The sequence below is a fragment of the Anolis carolinensis genome, chromosome 2 (genome assembly GCF_035594765.1).
Source record: "Anolis carolinensis isolate JA03-04 chromosome 2, rAnoCar3.1.pri, whole genome shotgun sequence".
NCBI classification, from domain to species: domain Eukaryota; kingdom Metazoa; phylum Chordata; class Lepidosauria; order Squamata; family Dactyloidae; genus Anolis; species Anolis carolinensis.
This window is the reverse complement of record NC_085842.1, coordinates 121,127,523-121,140,204: the sequence shown is the minus strand read 5'-3', so window position 1 is coordinate 121,140,204 and position 12,682 is coordinate 121,127,523. Positions and strand designations below refer to the sequence as shown.

The 12,682-nt window shown below is 41.0% G+C and overlaps 1 protein-coding gene across 4 annotated transcripts in view; it reads right to left on the bottom strand.

Moving 5' to 3' along the window:
- slit3 (slit guidance ligand 3) overlaps positions 1–12,682 on the bottom strand; it is a 558,157-nt gene that overhangs the window by 77,541 nt on the left and 467,934 nt on the right. For all 4 annotated transcript variants that reach the window (XM_062970473.1, XM_062970476.1, XM_062970474.1 and 1 more), the window contains 2 exons: positions 12,486–12,557; positions 7,327–7,398 (listed from right to left, as the gene is read on the bottom strand). In XM_062970473.1, the coding sequence (XP_062826543.1) occupies positions 7,327–7,398; positions 12,486–12,557 (144 nt within the window). The remainder of the gene's footprint in view (positions 1–7,326; positions 7,399–12,485; positions 12,558–12,682) is intronic.

Sequence of the window (12,682 nt, the reverse complement as noted above, 5' to 3'; positions counted from 1 at the left end):
TCAAGCCTTTTTTTTTTCTTTTTTTTTCTTTTTTTTATTTTTTTTTTATTTTATTTTATTTTTAATTAGAGAGTTTAATTTTACTGGTTGAGACTGAATCAATGAGGAAGTTCTAGATAGGAATAGCTTGGATCATTTCTTCAGTGCTGCAGCCTGCCATCTATTTTATTTTATTTCTTTTTATTTTATTATTATTATTATTATTATTATTATTAATAATTTTTTCCTCTTTTCCTTTTGAGTGTGTATATGTGTGTGTGTGTGTATTATAGATAGGAGTGAGAAAGTTTTTATCTAATTTCAGGGAGACTCTGATAGGAAGCAGGTTTGAGAACCTGGTACTTAGGTCATAGGAAGTGATCACATAGGATTCGAGAGTTCTTGAGTTTTATTGATTGGTAAATTGATGGTCCCAGAATGTGAATGAAGGTATGTGTATGTTGGACGAGATACTGTTGAGCTGAAAGAGATAGTAGAAACGAGGGGTAATTTTGAAAGATTAGAGAGGTATATTATAGGAAGGTTTTTGAAAGGTAATAGGAATGAGTTGGCAGGAAACATCGAGGGAAATGAACTCTTTTACTTATGTGATCTACTGGGAAAATCGTTCAGTACTGTTTTACAACAGTTGGAGACACTGAACAAGAAAATTGACCATCTTTTCAAAGGAATTTCCCTAATGGTGAAGAATCCTTCTCCTATAGACATTATACAAACTGTACCAACCAGCTTTATTAATATTAATGAGGAATTAAATGCTCTGGAAAGCCAGGGAAGAAAAAAGCTAGAGGAGCAGAAGGAAGGCAATAGGTCAGGCTTGGAAGGGGCCAGGGATGGGGTGGAGTCTTTATCTGGGGAAGAGAGTCAGAGTCAGGGGAGGGACGGCCGGAAGGAAACTAATAGAGTCTCTCAGAGGACAAACAACACGCTGTCCCCAGAACTGTTTGGACACTCCCTGGACACTTACTGCAATTCCCAACATCTGTTGCGAACTAATAAGGTGGCAGTGGAAGTGCAAGACTCACTATTGAACAGAGGAAGATGGACATCTAAGCGAGCGGTCCGGACATCTCTCTCACAAATTCTATCTTTAAGCTGGTCGAAAGTGAAGATCAAGACTATCGACTGGCTTCGTAGAGACTATCAGTCCTGGAACCGCTCCATTTGTCTTCTCATTGGATTGGAAGACAGAACACTGATGGAGGAATTGTTTTTGTATAGGCCCAAACTACAACAGTGGGGCATTACTCTCAGGAGGGTACTAGTAGACCCATTGATTCGCCCCCTGGACATCAGGCGGAATCTTGGTAGACAAGATCCCCCAGTTTTAGGCCATGTCTATGTTACCTCTCAGTCCCGTTCTCAGACATCATTAGTGCCTAGCCCCCTTCCCACGCTAGATGATGATCTGTTAGATGACTCCTTTCCTCCTACACCAGCGGAGATAGGCCCCTCCTTTAAACAACCAAGTATTGCTGGTGATTTTCTATCTCAGGACAGCTGACTATCCCCTTCAATGGGCAACCTCAATCAGTCATCTCTCCAGGGGGAAGAGGGTTTCCACGGGCAGGGTCTCATTGAGGTGGTTTGGGGGAGAAGGAAGAACGGTCACTCTCGACCCAGGGAGAAGCGCAATAGAGTTTTTGCGACCCTGGAGAGGAATAGGTGTGGTAGTCTTCAGGACAGACCTCCCAGCCTTAAGGTCCTGCTTTTGAACGCCAGATCCGTCAATGGTAAAACAGCTGTTATCCAGGATTTGATCCTGGATGAGGGGGCGGATCTGGCATGCATCACCGAGACGTGGTTGGACAAGCAGGGTGGTGTGAATCTCACTCAGCTGTGCCCACCAGGTTTCGGGGTGCATCAGCAGGCCAGGGCTGGGGGGCGGGGAGGAGGAGTCGCGGTGATTGCTCGGCAGTCCATCGCCCTGATCAGATGCACCGTTCCGCAATCTTCGAGGTTTGAGTGTGTCTTCCTGAAGGTGGGAGCCCGAGACAGCTTGGGGATTCTGCTGGTGTACCGTCCACCCCGCGACCCAGCAGTCTCTCTGTCCGAGCTAGCAGAAGTGGTCTCCAATTCGGCCCTGGTCTCCCAACAACTCATAGTTTTGGGGGACTTTAATATTCATGCCGAGACCACTTTGACAGGTGCAGCTCAGGATTTCATGGTTGCCATGACGACCATGGGGCTGACTCAAGTTATATCTGGGCCCACACATCAGGCGAGACACACGCTGGACCTAGTCTTCATTGTGGACGGTGGGACAGTCAGAGTGGAAGAGCAAAATATTCTTCCATTGTCATGGTCTGACCATCATCTGATCTGTTTGAGTTTCGCCGTGTCTTCTAACCTCCGCAGGGGTGGTGGACCCATTAAGATGGTCCGCCCCAGGAGGCTGATGGATCCGGATGGACTCCTGAGGTCTCTTGGGGATCTTCCTGTTCTGGAGACTGGCGATCCTGTTGATGTCCTGGCTGATCGTTATAACAGCCAGTTGGCAAGGGCACTTGACACGATCGCTCCCGAACGTCCCCTTTCGCTGCATAGAGTCATGTCGACTCCTTGGTTCACTGAGGAGCTGGCCGTGATGAAGCGTGCGAGGAGGGGACTAGAGTGCATCTGGAGGAAATCTCAGGATGTGTCTGACCAAGCACGGGCTAAAGCCGCTATTAAGGCTTACTCCGTGGCTCTGCGAGCAGCCAGGAAAGCTTTCACGACTGCCCGCATAGCGTCTGCGGCCAACAGGCCATCGGAGTTGTTCCGAGTTGTTGGGGAGCTCCTGCGGCCTCCTGAGACCCAGGGGCTTCCTGATGACTTGGCAACTAGGTGCAGCGATTTTGCGCACCACTTTGCAGGCAAAGTTGCTCAGATATGCCATGAGTTGGACTCCAGCTTAATTGTAGTTCCAGCGGAGGTAACCGAGGCACCTGTCTGTCCGATTTTGTGGGATTATTTCCGGCTTGTTCTTCCGGATGACGTGGAGGGGATTCTTGGGTCTGTGAGGGCGACCACTTGTGCTCTGGATCCTTGTCCCTCTTGGCTGGTTAAGCAGGCCAAAGAGGGGTTGTTGGATTGGTTTGTGGCTATAATAAATGCCTCCCTGGGTCAGGGGTCATTTCCATCTTGTTTTAAGCAAGCGGTGGTAAAACCGTTACTAAAAAAGACCTCGCTAGACCCATCTGTATGTAACAACTACAGACCAATTTCCAACCTCCCGTTTTTGGGCAAGGTTCTGGAGCGGGTGGTGGCCACGCAGCTCCAGGAGTTCCTCGATGACACTGATTTTCTGGACCGCTCGCAGTCTGGCTTCAGGCCTGGGCACAGCACTGAGACGGCTTTGGTCGCCTTGGTGGATGACCTCCGCAGGGAACTGGACAGGGGGAGTGTGACCCTGCTGGTTCTCCTGGACATCTCTGCGGCTTTCGATACCATCGACCATGGTATCCTTCTGGGGAGGCTCTCCGGGATGGAACTCGGTGGCACTGTTTTGTAGTGGCTCCAGTCCTTCCTGGAGGGCCGTTCCCAGATGGTGAAGCTGGGGGACACCTGCTCGGACCCCTGGCCTTTGACCTGTGGGGTCCCGCAAGGGTCTATTTTATCCCCCATGCTTTTTAACATCTACATGAAACCGCTGGGAGAGGTCATCCGGAGTTTTGGAGGGTGTTGCCATCTCTATGCAGATGACACACAAATCCACTACTCGTTCCCACCTGACTCCAAGGAAGCCCCTCGGGTGCTGAACCAGTGCCTGGCCGCTGTGGCGGACTGGATGAGGAGAAACAAGCTGAGGATCAATCCTGACAAGACAGAGGCCCTCCTGGTCAGTCGCTCGTCGGATCGGGGTATTAGGTGGCAACCTGTGCTGGACGGGGTTGCACTCCCCCTGAAATCACAGGTCCGCAGTTTGGGGGTCCTCCTGGATTCAGCGCTGACGCTTGAAGCGCAGGTGTCGGCGGTGGCCGGGAGGGCTTTTGCACAACTCAAACTTGTGCGCCAACTGCGACCATACCTCATGAAGTCTGACTTGACCACGGTGGTGCATGCCTTAGTTACCTCTAGACTGGACTACTGTAATGCGCTCTACATGGGGCTTCCCTTGAAGACGGCCCGGAAGTTACAGCTGGTCCAACGTTCGGCCGCCAGACTAATAACGGGGGCGAGTTACAGGGAGAGATCTACTCCCCTGTTTAAGGAGCTCCACTGGCTGCCGTTCATCTTCCGGTCCCAATTCAAGGTGCAGACAATCATTTATAAAGCCCTAAACGGTTTGGGACCCGCCTACCTTCGTGACCGTATCTCCTACCATAAACCTGCCCGACCTCTCCGATCATCAGGGGAGGCCCTCCTGTCGCCACTACCTATATCTCAGGCTCGCCTTGTAGGAACAAGGGAGAGGGCCTTTTCTGCGGTGGCCCCTCGCTTGTGGAACTCGCTGCCCATTGAAATCAGGCAAGCCCCCACCCTTTTAGCCTTCAGGAAAGATTTAAAAACATGGCTCTTCCGGTGTGCTTTCGGAGAGTAAATGTTCTATGCTACTCCCCCCCGATATTTATCCTCTAGACTGGTTCACTATCTGATGTCCCGTCCCTCGAGGTTTTATTCTGATCCCTTTCTCACCCAGAGTTTTAATTTTTAATCTAGTTTTTAAATGTAGTATTCATGCGGCCCGCTCGTGTTATATTGCTGTTTTGATCTTATGTTGTACTGTTTATTTTATGTAATGTATTATTTAATTGTATTATGTTATGGTTTATTGTATTGTCTTGGGCATGGCCCCATGTAAGCCGCCCCGAGTCCCCATTGGGGAGATGGTGGCGGGGTATAAATAAAGTTTTATTATTATTATTATTATTATTATTATTCCCCGACAACATTTTTTCCTCTCCTATTTTTCTACCTCCAAATGTTACCATCACTCAAAACTTGACACAAATACAATTGATCTACTTATTTGGACAGTTTTGCTCTATTTTTCACTGATACAGAGGCAAATGTTGGCAGGTGAGATGACAAGCCAAACCTAAATCCACCCAAGTTCATGAAAAACAGAAAGGAAAACTGGACCTTTGTGTGGACCAGGGAAACAGTATTATTGTTCTTTTTTCTGGAACCATAATACAATTATAATTATTGTGCACTTCCTGATTAAAGGAGGATATTCAGTTTGACAGTTCAAATTTACTATATATGGACTGCAAAACAATTTAAATATTGCAAAGATAGAACATATTGTTGCTCTTTAAGTTTCACAACTAGGAATGGACTATGAGCTGTTAATAACAGCAATACATTTACTGTTGTTGCATGTTCTCAGCATATGAGATAAAGTACATTTAAATTTAAAATAATAAATCCATTTCATTTGTGTAGGTATGCAATATATATTAGTTTGGTTCCAATTATAATCAAGTAGCTTTTTGTCTAAGAAGACCAACTTGCATAAACTCACTGAATCAATTGCTAATTGTAAATCAATTGTTATATAAATCCATTGATTCAATGAGCTTGCATTAGATGGATTAGCAACTGGATTTAGGTTTTACAACCTGAGCAGTTGATGTTGATGAAAAATATTTATATTGAGCATATTGTCTAAGAAATCTCCAAATAATTCATGTGATATGACTTCTTGTATGATAATATACAAATCATGTAACTAGTCTAAATATCCAAGCTAATTAATTAATCCAGAATATGTAATTTTACACTTATTATTTGGAATGACATTCATTGAAAAAGGAGGTTGAATGAAGGTCAAGGAGCACATCAAGAGGTTACAGAAACCTCTTGCATAGAACATAAAAACAATCTGCTCCAAAGTCTTTTCTCTCAGTTTCCAAGTTTTACCAGACAAAAGTTCCTTCTAGTCTACGTAATTGGTCCATGGGGGGAGGGTGGTCATTTATAGGTAGTGGTTATTATGATAAAATTTTATTTTGGGATGACATTTTAGAAGGACTTGACTTTTTTCATGCCATCAGATTTCCCATCCTGAGTGGACGCCTTTGAATTGTATTTGAATTCTTCAAAAATACAATTGGGCCATATTGACATTTATTTAAATTTAACAATTAGTTGTAAAACACTATCATGTTGTGTATTAATTTAATGTAAGTACCTCTTCCACGATTATATAATGAAATCCTAATTAAATGCCGTCCCATTTGGAGGGTCTTTTAAAGCCACTGAGCAGGTCTTCTGGCTAAACTGTTTGCAATTATAATGTAAATTACTGATAATACACCAATATTTGTAGACATAACATGCTTTGATTATCCCATTCCTTTCCACTGTTATCTACAAAGCTTGTGCTCAAGAACTACACAATCAGGTTACACACAAAAAGGGGTGTCCTCCTGGGTGACATGTGGACCACAGGTTGGACAAGCCTGTTCTAGAGGGAAGGTAAAACATTAAAATATGTGTTGGCGTTGACGCGGTCTGAACTAAGGCTTTTGTATAAGGTCCGGTGGATGAATGGCATAAGCACTTCGCACTGTTTTAAACTTTATATACTGTATTTTATGACTGTTTTAACTGTTTTAACATTTTAGTTCATAGTATTATGGTGTAATGGCATTAATTGCCACTTGCAAGCTGCCCTGAGTCCCCTCAGGTGAGAAGGGAGGGGTATAAATGATTGAAATAAATAAATAATAAAGCTTCAAAAAATTATTTTTGAACATATCTCCCAGGATCCACAGATGGCAATGAAAGCTATTGGGGATTACAACAACAAAAATATCCTTTCCAGCCTTGTACAAAACAGACAAACTCATGGAATTGAACAATGACTTGCACATTCGTTCACCAAATAGGATATTTTCAATACGCTACCTGAGTTTTTGTTTGGTTTTACATTCTGCTGAAACGTTGGCACTTAAATCAGATGCAGAAAATGTGAAAATGCTTTTAATTTTTCAATTAAAATCTTATTCAGCTCCATTATCAAAAATGTCAAAATACTATCCAGCTAAACTAGACAGCCTACATATTTGTTCTCGGAGTGAAATTTGCACAAGTATAATATATCTGCCCTACAGATTCAATCACCCACAGCTTGGAAATATTTTTTAAAAGAAATTCAAAATGCAAACCTTAATTTTGCTATTTTATATGAAAGACACCATTTTACAATGCCACTGTATATAATGAGACTTCAGCATCGATGGATATTGGTATAAACGGGGGATCTTGGAACCAAACTCCAGTGATTTCCAAGGGTCTACTGTATGTAAATAAAGAACTGCAGCACAAAATAGAAATATCAGTTGGTTAAAATGATTTCTATAGTATCTCTAACCTGTTGAATGTATAAATACTTACAGATGGGAAAGTGACGTAAGATCATTAAAAGACCCTTCAGGGACGGTGGAAATATCATTGCCATGTAGAGTACTAGGAGAAGAAAGAACAGTATGACGTTAAAATAAGCCCCACCTAATGTCATGTTAAGAGCAAGAAGTGTATTTAACTATTTTTCAAAACCCATCCCATACAAAAAAGCGTATTTTGCCAGCTTCGGTAATGAAAAGTAACATGATTTTTAAAAGATGCTTTTTATTAGGAGAATGGGGAGATCACACATGTTGCTTGATTTCTTTAATCATGCCTTGCATGAGAATATGAAGACATGCAATTACATAGACTGGAAAATATTAAATGAAATCTTAGGGTGATGGCCTTGCATTTACAATAGGATGTAAGCAGCATCATGTACTTGTTTCAGCACTTAAAAGGGTCTAAGAAATGGTCTAAGAAGGAACTTCTCCTAAGACCACAATGATACTATACTGCAAAAAAGGTTGCTATGGTACAGATAAGATGTTGTCATGGCAAAAACATACTTAAACAATGAAAGCAAGATACAGGTGATCTTGGAATTTGTGCACTCTGGAACAGCAGTTCACCTTTATTAGGCATTTATGCTTGCTAGAGAATTGGGAGTATTACTTAATTCAGAACGGAAAACTAGCCACAACTAGCTAAAGCTGTAGTTTCAGGTTGTGACTGAAGCAGGAACCTGTATAACCACGTAATCCTGTGACTTGATATCTTGCTGACTAATAAGGAATGACATACATTCGTTCTTTATTTGGCTTTTCCTAAAAGATTATTTTAAGCATATATTATGTTTAACATTTTAGCTGTTATTTCTAGCAAGAAATATTTTTCACAAGAGGAAAGCATTCTGCCCAGGTTTTAATGCTGAGCCATCCTTTGTGGAGCAATGGTGTCACAGAGTACAGCCCGTTATGGATGCTAAATTGTCATTATTAATATGAGATTTATTTATCCTCAGTGTTTTCTATTTCTGAAAATCTTGGCAAAGGCAATGTATTGCTTGGGTTATAAAATCTTCTCTTGCTTTTGCCAAGATCTGTTTGAACCTGTTTAAGTAAAGGTAACAATATGCTTTTTTTAAAGTTTGGCATTTGTTTATGCGTAAAAAAAGGCTAAGTCCAATGTGTTCTTTCCTTTTGACTGCATTGTTTCTTTTTGAAGAACAATATAGTATAGTAAATTATGGGATAATTTGGTCATGTGAGATAATAATTAGAATTTGCTGAACCCAGTTCAGAAAAGGCAAGAACCATTTAACGGAAGTTTGATCTCAAAAGGAAGTTAAAATATTGTTATTGAAAACACAGGAAGAAAAATATATCAAGCACTCCAACCTTTTTAAGGTAATAAAAAGTTACCAGTTGAGTTTTATTTACAGGAAGTGCAATCTAATACTTAAAAATGCCAGGATGGAGCAAGCTTTTTCCTGTTGCTCTGGACAAAGAAATGGTGCAATGGATTCAAAATATAGAAAAAGAGATTCCACCTAAACATTATGAAGAACCCCCTGATGGTGAAAACTGTTTGATAGTGGAATATGCTGCTTTGGAATTGAACTGGATGACTACTCCAATTCTATGATTTCAAGATGAAAATATAGAACTATTTAATTTATGTTAAAAGATTAGCCTTCAGAATTTGTTGGCCATATTCTTTTCTGCGTTACATGACTTTGGATCTCCAGAGGAAATAGAACACACTTCTATAACTCTGACACTATATCATAAGTGGGTTGGACCCACTGCAATCCCAAATGGTCAATATGACTATTGCCTAGCTGAGTTGACACTGGGCAAACTGAATCCGTCCAGAATCCAGATGAGGCTCAGGCTAAGGATTTTGGAGATTATTTAGGACATTAAAATTATTTTCTTATAAATTACCCTCATCCTGGCCCAGTCTTTGGACTGGAGGAAATTTGGATATGGCACAACCTGGCTTCTGTCTAGTCTTTGTTCAATTTTTTTCTGACAAAGAGTTCTATCAACAGTTCTATGACATCAATTGGCAGAAAAGGATTTTTGTTGGTAGGTAGAGATTTCTGAGCTCTGCAATGGGCTCATCTTTGAATTAGGGTTGCACTGCCTTTAGCTAACAAGCTCTCACCGAAACTAGAGAGACAAGAAAGTCTAAAGTGTCATATACTAAAATGAGAACAACGTGCAATTAAGTTCATTTGAAGTCAACATAATGCATTTGACGATGCATTTGGTTATATGCTGAATATTTAGTACATACACATAGCAAATGTATATTCAAGACAGTTACAAGTGAGATTGATGGTTTGCACTTTTCTCTATATTATACACATTGTGTTTTAAGTTCTACAAATCCACAAGCCAAGTTGACTAAGTTTGAAAGACTGAAGTCCTTGCACTTGGAAAATTTCATTGTGCTATTGCAGAGGACCAACTCTGCACGTGTGGAAAACCTTACACATTGCACGAAGTTCAAACTCCATGCAAGGAGTTCCATACAATTTTATTGGTATAGTTTTGCAATACATATTTTATCTGGTAAGCCTACATCCTTAGCTACACGTGTTTTAAAAATTACCTTAAAATGTTACAGATGAAGATGTGCTAGGGGATATGACACCTAAATTAAATTTAATTTTAAGGTGTGCATTCTGACAGGATAATTTCCTATTTCATATTGACAGACCATATTTCTTGACAAACAAAACAATTAAGAAAGGAGTGGCTGATGCATGAAAGCAACTGGCTACCTGCACGTTAAATCCAGATGGACAACGAGTTATGTGTCCTTTCTGAAAAGAAACCTGAAAACGCTGAATTTCTTTTGCCGATTATTCCTTAGCGAGGTTCTCTTGGGAACCTTGACAATAAATAAGTGACACTAACAGATTGTACGCTGTCGCTCGGAAGCAGTTTTCTCCCTCAGGGGAATTGATTTTTAATAACAACGTAGATGACATGTGGCGAGAGTTGTCGCTGACACCAGAGTTTTGTAGACCATAATAAATCAAATCAATCTGGAGGTTTCCCAAAACAGTGAAAGAGAAATACTCATTCATGCTTCATTTCCCTTCGGCACAAGACTGACAGAGTGTCATGTTATCTTGCTCATAGTAAGAGGTATTCCAGGATAGGATAAAGCTGGTCTTTGAATTAGGTAAGGAGCCAACATCTGGAATTTCAAAAACTGACCCTTACTTATTCATCACTTTCTTTTATAGAACTGTGGGTATTCAGGTAATATTGATTTGGCCACAACATAGCACTTGATCAATTATGAACAAAAACTACTTACTCATCAATCACTAAAGATAGTGAATTATCTTCTAAATAACACTCCCCAATGGATTGGGCAAGAGTCATTGTGGAATTAACATCTCTGTTGGAACTCATGATGTGTGAAATTGTTTTTTGCAAACTCTGCAGATTCTTAACTTCACAAACTGGCAGCTTATGGCTCACATGAGTCTCCAAAAGGTCACTCAACCACTTTGTCCCCTCTTCCACATGTTGGGCATACATTTTGTTATCTCAGAATGGTATGCAGTCTACTGCGTGAGGAGGAAAAAGAGAGGAAGCCCATAATAGGCTTTACATCTAAAGATCCACCTATTTGCAGTATAAATATCATCTTGAACCCTGAACTTGGTAAATGGGAGGATGTCAAACAAATAATTGTCATGAGGTTCCTGCAAATATGGACAATCTATTAGCTATAGTTTATTCTCCACATCCTAGTCAGGTATCCATAACCCATGAAAAAAAATTAAAGCCTCAGGCCCACTATCTTTATATATAAATTTAAGCTTTTGCTACAATGAGAGCATTATCCATTTAATGGTTATTATGCATCCTGCTAGAAAGGACACCAAAGCATATAATAACCAGGGCTCTTATCAGTAGCTTTCATTTCCATAGTTTTAGTTTTAAATCAGTGTATTTTAAAGGTCAAATTAAAACAAATGTAAAGCTCAGAAGGAACAGAAACAACCCCCGATAATCATTTGGACTGGTGGTTATAAAGCAAGCTGCAAGGTTCACTTCATTAAAAAAAAGGCACAAGAGTGGCTTCTCAAACAGGCCGGGGGGAATCTCTCAAGATCCCAACCACTGCCACTATTAAATGTGGGACACCCTGCCCAAAGCCCTTTACATTTAGGCTAAGGGAATCTTCTTAATATTCAACACCTTTGCCACGCCTTTTTAATATGGGATCTCTCAAATCCCACTATGGCAGGGGGCAATCCTTCTTTCAGGATCCCAGCCACTGCCAGCTATAAACACTTGAGTCTGTGCGTGTGCATGTATAAGATGATGTGACACTGAGAGAAAGTATGTGAGACGAATCTTCCACTGACTCTATGTAGAGCAATTAACCACTCAATAACACTGTCTTTATTAAAAACAAAGGATTATTTATTTATGGTTTCTTTAGTCCAAAAAGCGTAACTTGTCGCAAAGGTTTACTTCTTCAGTTTCATTTGTACATAATATAGATAATATCGTTCATTCCTTAACATCAACCACTTGACTGAAACTTTGTCTCAACAGTATTACTTTTCCTCAGCTCTATCTCACTGGAAACCTAAACCTAACTTCAGACAACTTATTTCTAGCTCTCTCACTAGAACCTGAACATAACTGAACTCCAGACGTCTTCTTCCTAGCTCACCGGCTAGAGAACTTTCAAAACTGAATTTCAGACTTCTTCCTAGCTCACCGGCTAGAGAACTTCACTAACTGAATTTCAGACTTCTTCCTAGCTCACCGGCTAGAGAACTTTCATAACTGACTATTTCATAACTAACATTCCCTCCTTTTTCATCCAGCTAGCTCCGACCCTTTCGTGCTAGCTTCAAAATAGTTACATTTCTACAGAAGCAGCTACGTTACCATGGTGACCCATAGCCAATCATCAGTAGCTAACTCCTGCCCACCTTTACCACTGAATCACCATTAAATAACATAGACAAAAATCCCCAATAAAATAAGGCTTTCCGTTACACAAGTTATTTCACATCTCAATATAAGTACACTGTAGCAAATTGTCTTGAAATATGTGCAATGCAGTGAGTCGTAAAAAAGCTATCTGCCCATTAAAAATTCCGCTGTCTCTGGTGGCCTCAGATTTACCTCCCACAACAGTGAGCAAGTGATACTTACAGCACCCTGAGAGACTTAAGGCCATTGAATGCATGGACTGGAATACACCGTAGCCTGTTGTAGCTGAGGATCCTAGGAGAATAAAAGAATACAGGTTGTTTTACTTTGCCACTGGTACACTGAACAGAAAATTCAAAAATGAAAAAATGCTATCTCTTAAATTCAACTAAACCTCACACTGAATAGCAATGAGAACC